The sequence below is a fragment of the Neofelis nebulosa genome, chromosome 7 (assembly GCF_028018385.1).
Source record: "Neofelis nebulosa isolate mNeoNeb1 chromosome 7, mNeoNeb1.pri, whole genome shotgun sequence".
NCBI lineage: Eukaryota > Metazoa > Chordata > Mammalia > Carnivora > Felidae > Neofelis > Neofelis nebulosa.
Genome location: NC_080788.1, coordinates 13,446,731 through 13,459,245, shown reverse-complemented (window position 1 = coordinate 13,459,245; position 12,515 = coordinate 13,446,731). Strand labels below are relative to the sequence as shown.

At 46.3% G+C, this 12,515-nt stretch overlaps 1 protein-coding gene across 6 annotated transcripts in view; it reads right to left on the bottom strand.

The window, feature by feature from the left end:
• Window positions 1–12,515, bottom strand: part of MCTP2 (multiple C2 and transmembrane domain containing 2) — a 242,443-nt gene that overhangs the window by 158,615 nt on the left and 71,313 nt on the right. For all 6 annotated transcript variants that reach the window (XM_058736701.1, XM_058736702.1, XM_058736699.1 and 3 more), the window contains exon 4: window positions 12,369–12,477. In XM_058736701.1, coding sequence (XP_058592684.1) covers window positions 12,369–12,477 — 109 coding nt within the window. The remainder of the gene's footprint in view (window positions 1–12,368; window positions 12,478–12,515) is intronic.

The following is a 12,515-nucleotide window of genomic DNA, read 5'->3' as shown; positions in this document are numbered from 1 at the left end:
ATCAAGCCGTTTAAAGTCAGATCCGGCTGTAGTTTGAAAAGTCAGATCGATTCTGGGGCGCCTGGGTGGCTCAGTCAGTTAAGCGTCCGACTCTTGGTTTTGGCTCAGGTCAGGACCTCACAGTTGGTGAGTTCGAGCCCCACACCGGACTCTGTGCTGACAGTGCGAAGCCTGCTTGGGATTCTCTCTCTCCCTCTCTCTCTCTCTCTCTCTCTCTGCCCCTCCCCTGCTCGTGTTCTCTCTCTCTCTCTCAGAATAAATAAATAAACATGAACAAAAAATTTAAAAAGGAAACAAAGAAAATTGATTCTTTACATATCACATCAGTATGGCACGTTCAGTAAAAGTGACAGAGTGACTGAGGATGTTGCTTGTCCACACTGCCGTGTCTTCCCAGGGTGGCCACTATGAGCGTTGAGGCACATTTTTCTGAGTCAAATATAAGATGGGGAAAATTAAACCATCAACCCGTAACAGAGTCCTTATTCCCATCACTAAAAACTAGCCTCTCCTTCATTTTTGCTGACGCGCAAACACGAGGTAGGAACCAGGCTCAGAAAACACCCTTCACCAGGGCGCCTGGGTGGCTCAGTCGGTTAAGCAGCCGACTTCGGCTCAGGTCATGATCTCATGGTCCGTGAGTTCGAGCCCCGCGTCGGGCTCTGTGCTGACCGCTCAGAGCCTGGAGCCTGTTTCAGATTCTGTGTCTCCCTCTCTCTGACCCTCCCCCGTTCATGCTCTGTCTCTCTCTGTCTCAAAAATAAATAAACGTTAAAAAAAATAATAATAATAAAATAAAATAAAAAGGATTTCATTAAAAAAAGAAAACACCCTTCACCACCACAAACCACCCTCTGCCCCCCACCCTCCCCCCGGGGGCAGGGAACCTAGGGGGAGGAGTCTAGGGCAAAAAGAGAGAAGAGCGAGAGATATGCAAAGAGTCAAACAAATTGCCAAGAAACTGGGAAGAAAAGCCATCGTAAGACGGGTAGAAATGCCACGAGCCCTTCCCTTTCCAGAGGGAAACTGCAAACATCCAACCCGACCAAAAAAGACAACAAACACAGTAATAATCGTTAACTACTGTTTCCTCCAACCCCACCCATACCACCACACGTCCCCTCGAGCATTGCACACCAGGTGAATCCTCACAACTGCTGCTAGACAGTATCCGACTTCACGTTCAAGCTCGCGTGGTCTGCACCCAGGGTCCAGGGTTCACACGCAGCGGTGCTCCCCAAAACTTTGCATCGTGGCACAAACGAAAACCATGGCTGTTGTTGGAATGGCAGCGTAAATGGGGGAGACTGCTGAGGGGCTGGCCCGGGCTCCACAGAGCTGTCGGGAAGGCTGAAGGGATGGATACCCTAGAACACCGCTCAGAATGCACCTGTCCGGAAGCCGCGTGGCTGTTCCTCAGTGCACAACGCTGAGAACAGCGTTCTCAGCGTTGTGCACTGAGGAACAGAGTTCTGGAAACTCCCTATCTGTCCCGCAATTACAGATGTAATGAGAACAGCGGGTTTCTCTCTAGCTCTGATACAAGGGTACCTTTTCTTTTTGTTCTTTTTATTTATTTATTTTGAGGAGGGGCGGGGGGGGGGGGTGCCTGAGTGGGGGAGGGGCAGAGAGAGGGGGAAAGAATCCCAAGCAGGCTCCACGCTGTCAGCACAGAGCCTGACGTGGGGTTCGATCTCACCAACTGTGAGATCATGACCTGAGCCCAAATCAAGGGTCGGATGCTTCCCCGACTGAGCCACCCAGGTGCCCCATATACATTTCTTCTTTAAAAAGAAAGGATTCAAGGGTCACTGGGTGGCTCAGTCGGCTACGCATCCAACTCCTGGTTTTGGCTCACGTCATGATCTTGCAGCTTCATGGGTTCGAGCCCCATGTTGGGCTCTTCGATGACAGCACACAGACTGCTTGGGATCCTCTCTCTCCCTCTCTTTCTCTGCCCCTCCTCCACTTGTAATGTCTCTGTCTTTCTCAAAATGAATAAACTTAGAAAGAAAGAAGGAAAGAAGAAGAAGGAAGGAAGGAAGGAAGGAAGGAAGGAAGGAAGGAAGGAAGGAAGGAAGGAAGGAAGAAAGAAAGAAAGAAAGAAAGAAAGAAAGAAAGAAAGAAAGAAAGAAAGAAAGAAAGAGATTACAATCATTAAAAAATTTACGGTTATAGGGGCACCCGGGTGGCTTAGTTGGTTAGGTGTCAGACTTCAGCTCAGGTCAGGTTCTCATGGTTTGTGAGTTCAAGCCCCATGTTGCGGTCTCTGCCATCAGCACAGAGCCCGGCTTCTGATCCCCTATCCCTCCCCTGCTCTCTCTCTGTCTCTCAATCGCAAATAAATAAACACTAAAAAAAAAAAATCTAAAAGAACAGGTATGAAAATTAGCCTATTAAATGGCAAAAGGAAAAGAGGTCTGAAATCAGAGATACTGGACATTTGAACGTTTTGGTGGCAGAACAGGAATTTGCTAAACACCTATTACCTGGCAAACTTTTCACACTAGGGCGGGGGTCTTTAAGCCATTCTTTCCAAACTGGAAAATGACTTATCCAGCATGTTCTTCCCAGGGTGTGCAACTGAAGCTGTCGCTGCTCTGAAAACAAAGGTCAGCCATCTACCTGTGCTGGAAAAGGAGAGCGGTCTGCTAGAGAAATGGGTCATGAATCTTCGTTACATAAAACGCACATGAGAAGAACCATGAGGCACCCGGGGGTGGGGGGTGGGGGTCAGTCCATTAAAGTCCAACTTGATTTCAGCTCAGGTCATGATTTCAGCTCCAGAGTTTGAGGCCGCGTCAGGCTCTATGCTGGCAGCATGGAGCCTGCCTGGGATTCTCTTTCTCTTTTTCTTTCTTTCTTTCTTTCTTTCTTTCTTTCTTTCTTTCTTTCCTTTCTTTTTCTCCCTCTCTCTCTCTCTTTCTTCCTTCCTTCCTTTCTCTCTCTCTGTCTCTCATAATAAACAAATAAACATTAAAAAAATAGGAAGAAAAACCATCAATCCTCAACCCTCCCGCCTCCAGCCCAAATAATTTTTTTTGGCCCTGATAATGTCGCACAAAGTCCCTCAAAGGCTTTTCTTTCCTTTTTGCAACACTGAAAAGTGGCCACCAGAGGGCAGCAGCAACACAGTATTCTTCCAGGGCACAGCAGGACAGTCCCATAGCCACCTTCACACCAAGGGCAAACAGGGCTTCAAGGCAAGGGCTCCTGTTTTCCAGGAATTAATGCTCTAGGGGCTTTTTGTTTGTTTGTTTTTTATTTTATTTTGTTTTAGAGAAAGAGAGAGCGTAAGCAGGGTGGGGAGAGAGAGCAAGAGACAGAGACAGAGAGAATAAATCTCAAGCAGGCTCAACATGGAGCCTGACTCAGGGCTCTACCCCACAACCGTAGGATCATGACCTGAGCCAAAAACCAAGAGTCGGATCTTCAACTAACTGAGCCACCCAGGCTAACGCTCCACGTTTTAATGGGATTTGACCCGAGCCTTCTTCCCAGGACAAGAGGCCTTCCCATGTCACAGAGCAGTGCTCATACCCAGCCTAGAAAAGGGCCGTTGGCATAAACACCACCAGCTTTAAGACCCCAAAATATTTCTTGACCACATTTCCTTCCAAGGGAAACTGAGTCCAAGGTTCAACTCTCTCTATATGTCAACGTCATTACAAAGTTAAAAGGACTTAAATTTGATTGGTCATATCATGTTCCTTCTGTTTGACCAATCTATAAAGACCCCCAGGAGTTACCAGACTCAGATCAAGAACCCAAAACAGGTATGTGTCTCGTTTGGTCCAAAACATCACTGCATGTAGAGCCTCCCTGAGAGAAAAAAAAAAAAAAATGGGAAGGAAATGGAGGTATAAAGGTGTAAAAGGAAGAAGTGAGGATATGGAAAAGGGAAGTAGAAACACTGAGGAAAAAAAAATAGTAAGATGGGAGGGCAGGAGGCGGGGTGTAGACAGAGACAAAGATCTACCCACAGGCAACAGGCAATTACTGGGATAGAGCAGGGAGGTGGGGGGATGCTGGGTCTTCCCTCCTGTAGATTGCTCAAGAAGATGAACTCAAGGCAATGGCTAGATACTACCAGCGTTCAAGTAAGGCTCATTTTTAGAAAGACCACCTACAGCATGGCAGGTTGTTCAGCAGAAAGAATGGGGCTGCTTAATTAGTACTGAGCTCGCCCATACCGGACTGAGTCCGGGCAAGGCTAAAAGACCGCGTGTCAGAGAATTGAAGGCAATTCCTAACCAACTAGAGAATGATCTGTGAAAGGCCATCTTCTAAATGTGGCCCCGCTTCTAGCACAACCTCATGAAAACCTGTCGGCCTCCCAGGTGTTATTCTTATATCCATGATGACTCACGGATGGACAGACCTGTTCGTGACAGCGAGTTACCGGTTACCCGCTATTTTCAGTTCTTTTGAATGACCCATAGATTTTGCTGGGTTTATTCAATGCACACACACACACACACACACACACACACACACAAAACACCTATGTATTCTATTCAAGGGATAGACAAGTTAACAGTTAAAGACCCCGTGTGGGGGCGCCTGGGTGGCTCAGTCGGCTGAGCGTCCGACTTCGGCTCAGGTCATGCTCTCGCGGTTCGTGAGTTCGAGCCCCGTGTCGGGCTCTGGGCTGACAGCTTGGAGCCCGGAGCCTGCTTCGGATTCTGTGTTCCCCCTCTCTCTCTGTCCCACCCCTGCTTGTGCTCTGTCTCTCTCTGTCTTTCAAAAATGAATAAACACACAAAAAAAATTTTTTTAAAGACCCTGTGATGCTCTGGGTAACAACGATATAACACTAGGCTCTCCACACCATTGCTAAACCTAGCCAGCATGCTGAAGCCAGAGCTCCCTCCTAATTCTGCCCAAAGAACAATTAGCCACCTTTAGGGTTTCACAAGCCTCCCCCCAGGCCCCAGAAAATCTCCCAATTCCACCTTGATAGTCTGCATAACAAATTAGCACTGTGTCTGAGGCGGAGAAGGAAGAGGTTTACATAAAAGGTCCACAGCACTCTTTCACGAAGGAAGTCCACTGTCCAGGCCTGGCTGATGGCACCAAAACTGAGACGGGTTCTCTCGTTTCTGAGACGCTTCCCCCCAGTTTGTTTCTGGATGGGTCAAGTGACCGAAAGCTTCCAATCTTCCGGCACGAACCTTGGAAGAGCCTTTTCGTGCCACTTCTCGAAGCATGTCAGAGATGCCTTTTCCTGAGGGGGATACCGTGACTTTTCACTTTACTTCCCATTAAAATATAAGGAAAAAAAAATGACTCTTTGCCACCTAATATCTCCAGAATTTTTTTTTTCATTATTCAAGGTCATATTACTGATATGCTCATAAATAAAGTTTTTACTTTGCCACACCAGAAAGCAGTTTCTTAGAGTAAAACTCAAAAAGCAGATCACGATATTCTAGACAGAGGTTGGCAAACGTTGGCCCATGGTTCAAACCCAGGCCACCGCTTGTTTTTGTAAATAAAGTTTTATTAGAACACAGTCATGACCATTTGTTTACATGTTATTGTTAGATACTAACCCTAACCAAGAATTATTTCTCCTTGGCTGTTTGGAAAACCACTAACATTTTTCACTTTAGAAAAAAATTAAATAATAAACCAGGTGTGATCCGGTACTCTGGATAACTTCTGTCAGTTTCGTGCAATGTATCATTGGCACCGAAAAGTCACATTTTTTTCAGTTACTTCTCCCTCTCTCTTCAGTTATGCGGTGATATGACCAGAAAGGAAGTGAATCATTAAAACGGATCTAAAGGTAATGGCTGTTTGGGCACTACACCAGCAGAGATGAGTAGCTGTCCCCGAGCCCTTATGACCCACAAATCCTAAAATATTTACTTTGTGGCCCCGGACAGAAAAAGTTCCCACCCCACGTTCTAGGCAGAAAGTTCCATAAGCGTAAGCACTGCTTATGCAACAATCTAAAGAAATACCAAACTCTTTCCTCAGAGAATGATTCATCAAAACGGTTTTCCTCCCTAAACATTCAGAAACGAAACCGTGCGACTGACTTCCATATCCCAGAGGCGTCCCCCTTCAGAGCCGAGGGCATAATACATTTCAACAACACGCCAAAGGCCTCTCCGTCGTAAGTGAAAATCAATTAAAAAAAATTAAACACTTAAAAAAAAAAAAAAAGGAAGCTGGAGACTAATGCTGGAGAGCAAATACGTAATGAGGGAAATCCCCAGGGAAAGACAATGTTGTGCCTAGTAGAGAACCGAAGCTCTACCTACTATCAGGAGAAGCAAGTGTTTCTTCTCACGTTGTCCATGCACACTGGTGGACAGAGGCTGCCCAGAACAATGGTTCCCAAGTGTGCTTCCGGACCACCTACATCAGCATCACCTGGGAACTTGCTAGAAATGCAAATCCGCGGGCCCCACGCAGGACCTGCTGAATCAGAGCCTCTGGGGGTGGGCAACATGTGTTTTCATCAGCCCTCCAGCCTGCCCTGATGCCCATTCCAGTTTGAAAATTACTGGTGCAAAGGACTGTGGTGCACAAAATCCTGAGGCCGGTTGGGTCCCATAGAAAGTAACGTCGTAGGGCGCTCGGGTGGCTCAGTCGGTTGAGCGTCCGACCACTTCGGCTCAGGTCATGATCTCGCAGTTCAAGGGCTCGAGCCCCACGTCAGGCTCTATGCGGACAGCCCCGAGCCTGGAGCCTGCTTTGGATTCTGTGTCTCCCTCTGTCTCTCTGCCTCTCCCCTGCTCATGTTCTGTCTCTCCCTCAAAACTAAATAAACATTTAAACAAATAAAAAAGAAAGGAATGTTGTACTGATAAACAACGAGTCTCAGGCAAAAGAGGCAGGAGCGGGAGCAAGCATCCTAATAGTTCCGATCCCTGTCTAGACCAACCGCGCTCGCTCAAATGCGGCCCCACCTTGAGAGGGCTCTGGGACATTTTCCCGATCGCTAATATGATGCTTATGAAAATCAAGCAGAAAATCAATAGAGTCACAGTGTAGGAGGCACAGCGCACCTCAAATCATGGACAAAGAATCGGCTGGGAGAGGGATATTTTGTCAATAATGATTAACTTGCCCAATAAATAAAAGAAGACGGACAAGAACAGTCACTGCTGGTTACAAAAGATACAGGTTCTGGAACAACATGGTTTATGACCTAGACGCCTTAGTAAGTATTTATATTTGGATCGTGTTAGGTTTACACAAGATAAAGCCAAAGTCATAAGACGTTTTTTTTTTTTTTTTTTTTCAACGTTTTTTATTTATTTTTGGGACAGAGAGAGACAGAGCATGAACGGGGGAGGGGCAGAGAGAGAGGGAGGCACAGAAGCGGAAACAGGCTCCAGGCTCTGAGCCATCAGCCCAGAGCCTGACGCGGGGCTCGAACTCACGGACCGCGAGATCGTGACCTGGCTGAAGTCGGACGCCCAACCGACTGCGCCACCCAGGCGCCCCAGTCATAAGACGTTTTAACTCTGATGAAACTATTCAGACAGAGATGACAATGGCCGGGATTATAGCACAGGCTATGGTCTCTCTTTTGTCCCCAAACGGCCGAGACATTGAGCAAGCGCACCCACACCGCATTATTTTGGTTTTTTTCTACCAGGTGCGAGGTCTTCTCCATCATCCACTGAGGTTACTGACCCCCTACTAGGAATCTGCTACTTGGAATCTATCATTATGATACGTCAATGGTGGTAGGGCCAGAGAACTCACTCTGGGAGAAAGATCCAGAGAACACGGGTAAACTGGAAAGGGGACAGCTGGTGTGCGGGGGTACTCCAGGGCCTGCACTCCCTCCCCAAAGTGACAAACTCTTAGAGTAATTCCAAGAATTTAAAACAAAACGTGGTGTTTAAAGGTTTGGAACACCCTCTTCCTAGTCAAGTTAAATATGCTCTCCATGGAACATTCTTCTCCAGCTCCAGAGAAGCTGTCATAAGACAAGCTCGATAATGATCCTCATTTGACAGAAGCCCCCATGGGACACCGTGCCAATTCAAAGCAAGAGTTGGTGTTTTCGTGGGAGTTAACTCTACACCGGTTTATGATTATTCCCTAAGGGTTATTTCGGGTATGAAATGCTACCCGCTCAAATCATTAAAAATAACATAAGGGATGCATCTATTAAGAGGCATATGTTTACGACTGTAGTGCCCAACGACAGAACTTAAGAAGTCACACGATCGATAGATGAGAAATTATGATTTTCATAGAAAACACATTTTACCAACAAGTCAAAAATGAGATTCCCCCCCACCACCATTTTGAAGTCCTATATCTGAGGAAGTACAAAGATACAGACAGGCAGGGATAGCAATTTTGTTTTTAAAAAAAGTGAGCAGGGCCGCCCGGGTGACTCAGTCGGTTAAGCGTCTGACTTCAGCTCAGGTCATGATCTCGCGGTTCGTGAGTTCAAGCCCCGCATCTGGCTCTGTGCTGGCAGCCCGGAGCCTTCATGGGACCGTCTCGCTCCCTCTCTCTCAGCGCCCCCTCCACTCATGCTGTCTCTTCCTCGAAATACATAAACTTTAAAAAAAAATTTTTTTAAGTGAACATATTTCATGGATCCTGAAAGATGGAAGTCAGGTGAGATCAGATCGGCAAAGAGCCCGCAATCCAAAACGTGAGCAGAAGAAAGTTATAGCAAAAAGGTTTCAGAAGCAGGGTTGGGTGGGAGCATGTGAGGGTGTGTGGTGGGTAAACCAGGGATGCTCTTAACTTGCAGGCAGCAGGTAGGGGAGGCAGCTGGTGGCCTGAGAAACCGTCGGTTTCTATGCCAACCGACTAGCATAGCCTGTAACAGCTGGGCCAGCACCGTCCCCTCCCCTGGGGGCCAACCAGTGACCAGCACCAGACTTGGACTGCAAGCTGGAACAGGGAGCATGAACAGTAAGCCAGAAAGGAAGGCTTTGGGTGAGAGGTGATAACTGGGAACTGGGGATAACTGGGGGGGAACAGGAAGGAGCTGCCTGAACTACTGATTCAGCCTGTCCATTCGCATATCCTAGCCCTGCTCGCTATCAGGGAAGGGAGGACACCGTAAACAAAAACAGCACCGGCAGACGGCGGGGCAAGGACAGAGGGACACACAGAAACGTGAGTGGCGAACACACGATACTGACACCCGAGGGATGAAGCACGAGATTTTTAAGTGGAGACTTCAGATTCTCAGAAATACGATGGTATCATCTCACTTGTGAAATAATCACAGGCTGATATAAAATTAAATGGCAACTCAATCCATGACCTGACCGCACAATGGCCACAAGTGACAAGAAAATGAGTAAGCTGGAAGGCCAAGTTGAGGAATTCTCCCTGAAAGGAAAAAAACCACGGGAAGAATGAGAAAGACAAGCTAATGGACTTAGAGCACTGAAAGAAGGGTCTAGGAGGTACTTTGTCCTTTTCACATTCCAGAACAGAGTAGAAACGAAGCAACAGGAAGAAAGACACTCAATTCCTTAGAATAAAAAAAAAAAAAAAAAAAAAAATCCCTTCTTCCTAAACAGAATAAAATTAAAAAAAACAAACACAAAAAACTAGAGGGGAGCCTGGGTGGCTTAGTCGATAAAGCATCTGAGTCTTGATTTCGGCTCAGGTTGGGATCTCATGGTTCCTCCATGAGTTCGAGCCCTGCATGGGGCTCAGTGCCGACAGTGTGGAGCCTATTTGGGATTCTCTGTCTCTCTCTCTCTCTCTTTCTCTCTCTCTGCCCTGCCCCCACTCACTCGTGCTCTCTCACTCTCAAAAATAAATAAACATTTTAAATAAATTAATTAAATAAATAAGTAAAAAAATAAATAAACTATAAAGAAAACACAAATATATTTGCCTGTAAGGAAATGCAAAACTCTAAAGGATAAAAGCGGCCATAGAAATAAGACATAACAGACTGAGAGAAAAAATACTTGCAACCTGTAATAAACAACCATTAATGCTGAAAGTTACAAAGAATTACAGACAGAGAGAAGAAGAAACTCAAATGAAAACTGGATGAAACCCACGTTCATTACCATGACAATCCACAAAGTACAAATTAACTTTTTTTTAAAGTTTATTTATTTTTGAGAGAAACAGAGACAGAATGCGAGTGGGTTAGGGGCAGAGAGAGAGGGAGACACAAGAACCCGAAACAGGCTCCAGGCTCCGAGCTGTCAGCACAGAGCCCGACGCGGGACTTGAACTCGCGAGCTGCGATATCATGACCTGAGCCGAAGTTGGACGCTCAACCCACTAAGCCACCCAGGCGCCCCGACAAAGTACAAATTAAAATAAGGAGAGTCCACACCCAATCTATGAGATTGCCCAAAAGGAACAGTGATAAAAGTAGATATTCAACAATAGTAACATACTGTAAGAGAGGGCATGCTTTCTGCCTTCTGGAGGACAATTTGCCAGGGTTTCTTAAATTTTTAACAACACGTATCCCCTGGATCCTGACTTCTATTTCTAGGTTCTGTCCCGGTTGCTAACAACAGTTATCTTTTTTTTATTTTTAATGTTTGTTTATTTATTTCGAGACAGAGAGAGAGAGAGAGAGAGAGGGAGAATGAGCAAGCTAGCAAGGGAAGGGACCAGGAGAGAGAATCCCAAGCAGGCTCTGCACTGTCAGCACAAAGCCCAACATGGGCTCGATCCCATGATCCCAGGTGAGATCATGACCTGAACCCAAATCAAGAGTTAGTCGCTTAACCAACTGAGCCACCCAGGCGCCCCAACAGTTAACTTCCATGAAGTGCTAGAAGCCAGATGTAGTTTTAAGCACTTTATGTAAGTTATTACCTTCCATGCTTTTAACAGCCTACAATAAAGGTTACTATTATTACCCTCATTGTATAGCTGAAGGAACGAACTCACAGAGGGGCCAAGGGACATTTCTTGAATCAAACAACAAATGGAGAAGGGAAGGCTTTGAGCCCGGGCAGTCTGACCCCACCGTCTACACCTAAGCACATGCTACTTTTTGAAAGATGTATTCTTGGGGCACCTGGGTGGCTCAGTCGGTTGAGCGTCCGACTTCGGCTCAGGTCATGATCTCGCTGTCCGTGAGTTCGAGCCCCACGTCGGGCTCTGTGCTGACAGCTCAGAGCCTGGAGCCTGCTTCGGATTCTGTGTCTCCCTCTCTCTCTGACCCTCCCCCATTCATGCTCTGTCTCTCTCTGTCTCAAAAATAAATAAACATTAAAAAAAAAAAAAAAAAAGAAAGATGTATTCTTATTTGTGCCAAAAACAAACACAGGGTGCTCATTGCAGTATCATTTATGCTGCCGAGAAAGTTGAAAAAAAAAAACAGCAACTGTCAGTAGAGGAACTGAATAAATCACACATCATACTATGGAATGTTGCGTAGCATTTAAAAGAATGGAGATATACTTGCATGGAAAACCATCGTCGCTCTTGAATACGTATCGTGAAGCAAAAAAAAAGCTTATCGCGGGCTAATAGGGACATTACGGTTATCATGTTAATTAAAAACATACACGTGTGGGGGCGCCTGGGTGGCTCAGTTGGTTGAGCGTCCGATTCTTGATTTTGGCCTGGGTTGTGATCTCACAGTTCGTGAGTTCGAGCCCTGCATTGGGCTGTGCACGGACAGTGTGGCACTTGGCTTGGGATTCTCTCTCTCTCTCCCTCTCTCTCTTTCTCTCTGTTCCTTCCCTGCTTGTGCGTGCTCTCTCTCTCAAAATAAATAAACTTTTAAAAAACACACGTGTGTACATGTGTGTGTTTTAAAGGCACAGAAACAGGGGGAAAAGTGAACGAATCAAATGACATGCAGATAACAAATATTCTCCTGAGGGAGCGAAGCCCCGTGGGATTTCAGTGCAGGAAGGGGATGGGGTTCAAAGGGCATCTTCGGCTCTGTGTACATTTGGGGACCTCGCACGGACATCTTTTTCTTACGTATCATTCTCACGTCTATTCACATATACACATATTCACACACATGCTCACCTTCACGTCGACATAAGAAATTATGTACTTCTTACGTACGCTCACGTCTTTTCTTATGTGTAATTAAAGTGGAATCGAGGAAGCGTTTTCTTGAGCAGCTGCTAGCCGCCAGGATAATGCTATTCTCGTGGCCTTATTTCATGGAATTATTACTCATATCATTATTGTGATGATTACTGTTCTTACTGTTGCCATTCTCGTTGTTCATTTAACCACACTAAAGGAAAGGAAGATGCAGGGTCTTCAAATAACTTTGCTGCAAATGCTCGATACCTTCAGGGTATAGGTCTGAGCTCCGCTCTGTTGCGTGAGACGAGAAAGGTGCACTAAACAGCATAGAAACAAGAGTGGAGAAACAGGTGCGCGGGCTACAAGGCACCCAGAAGAGCCAGGCTTACCGCAGCGATCTCGGATGACCAGGTTGCGGCCTTCCTTCAGGTGTATGGTGAGGAGGTAGGCAAAAGGACTGGGCAGGTTACTCACGCCATCGCCGGCTTCCCCAAACATCTGCACAGATGGAGAAGGAAGGTAAGTCTGGTGTCTGG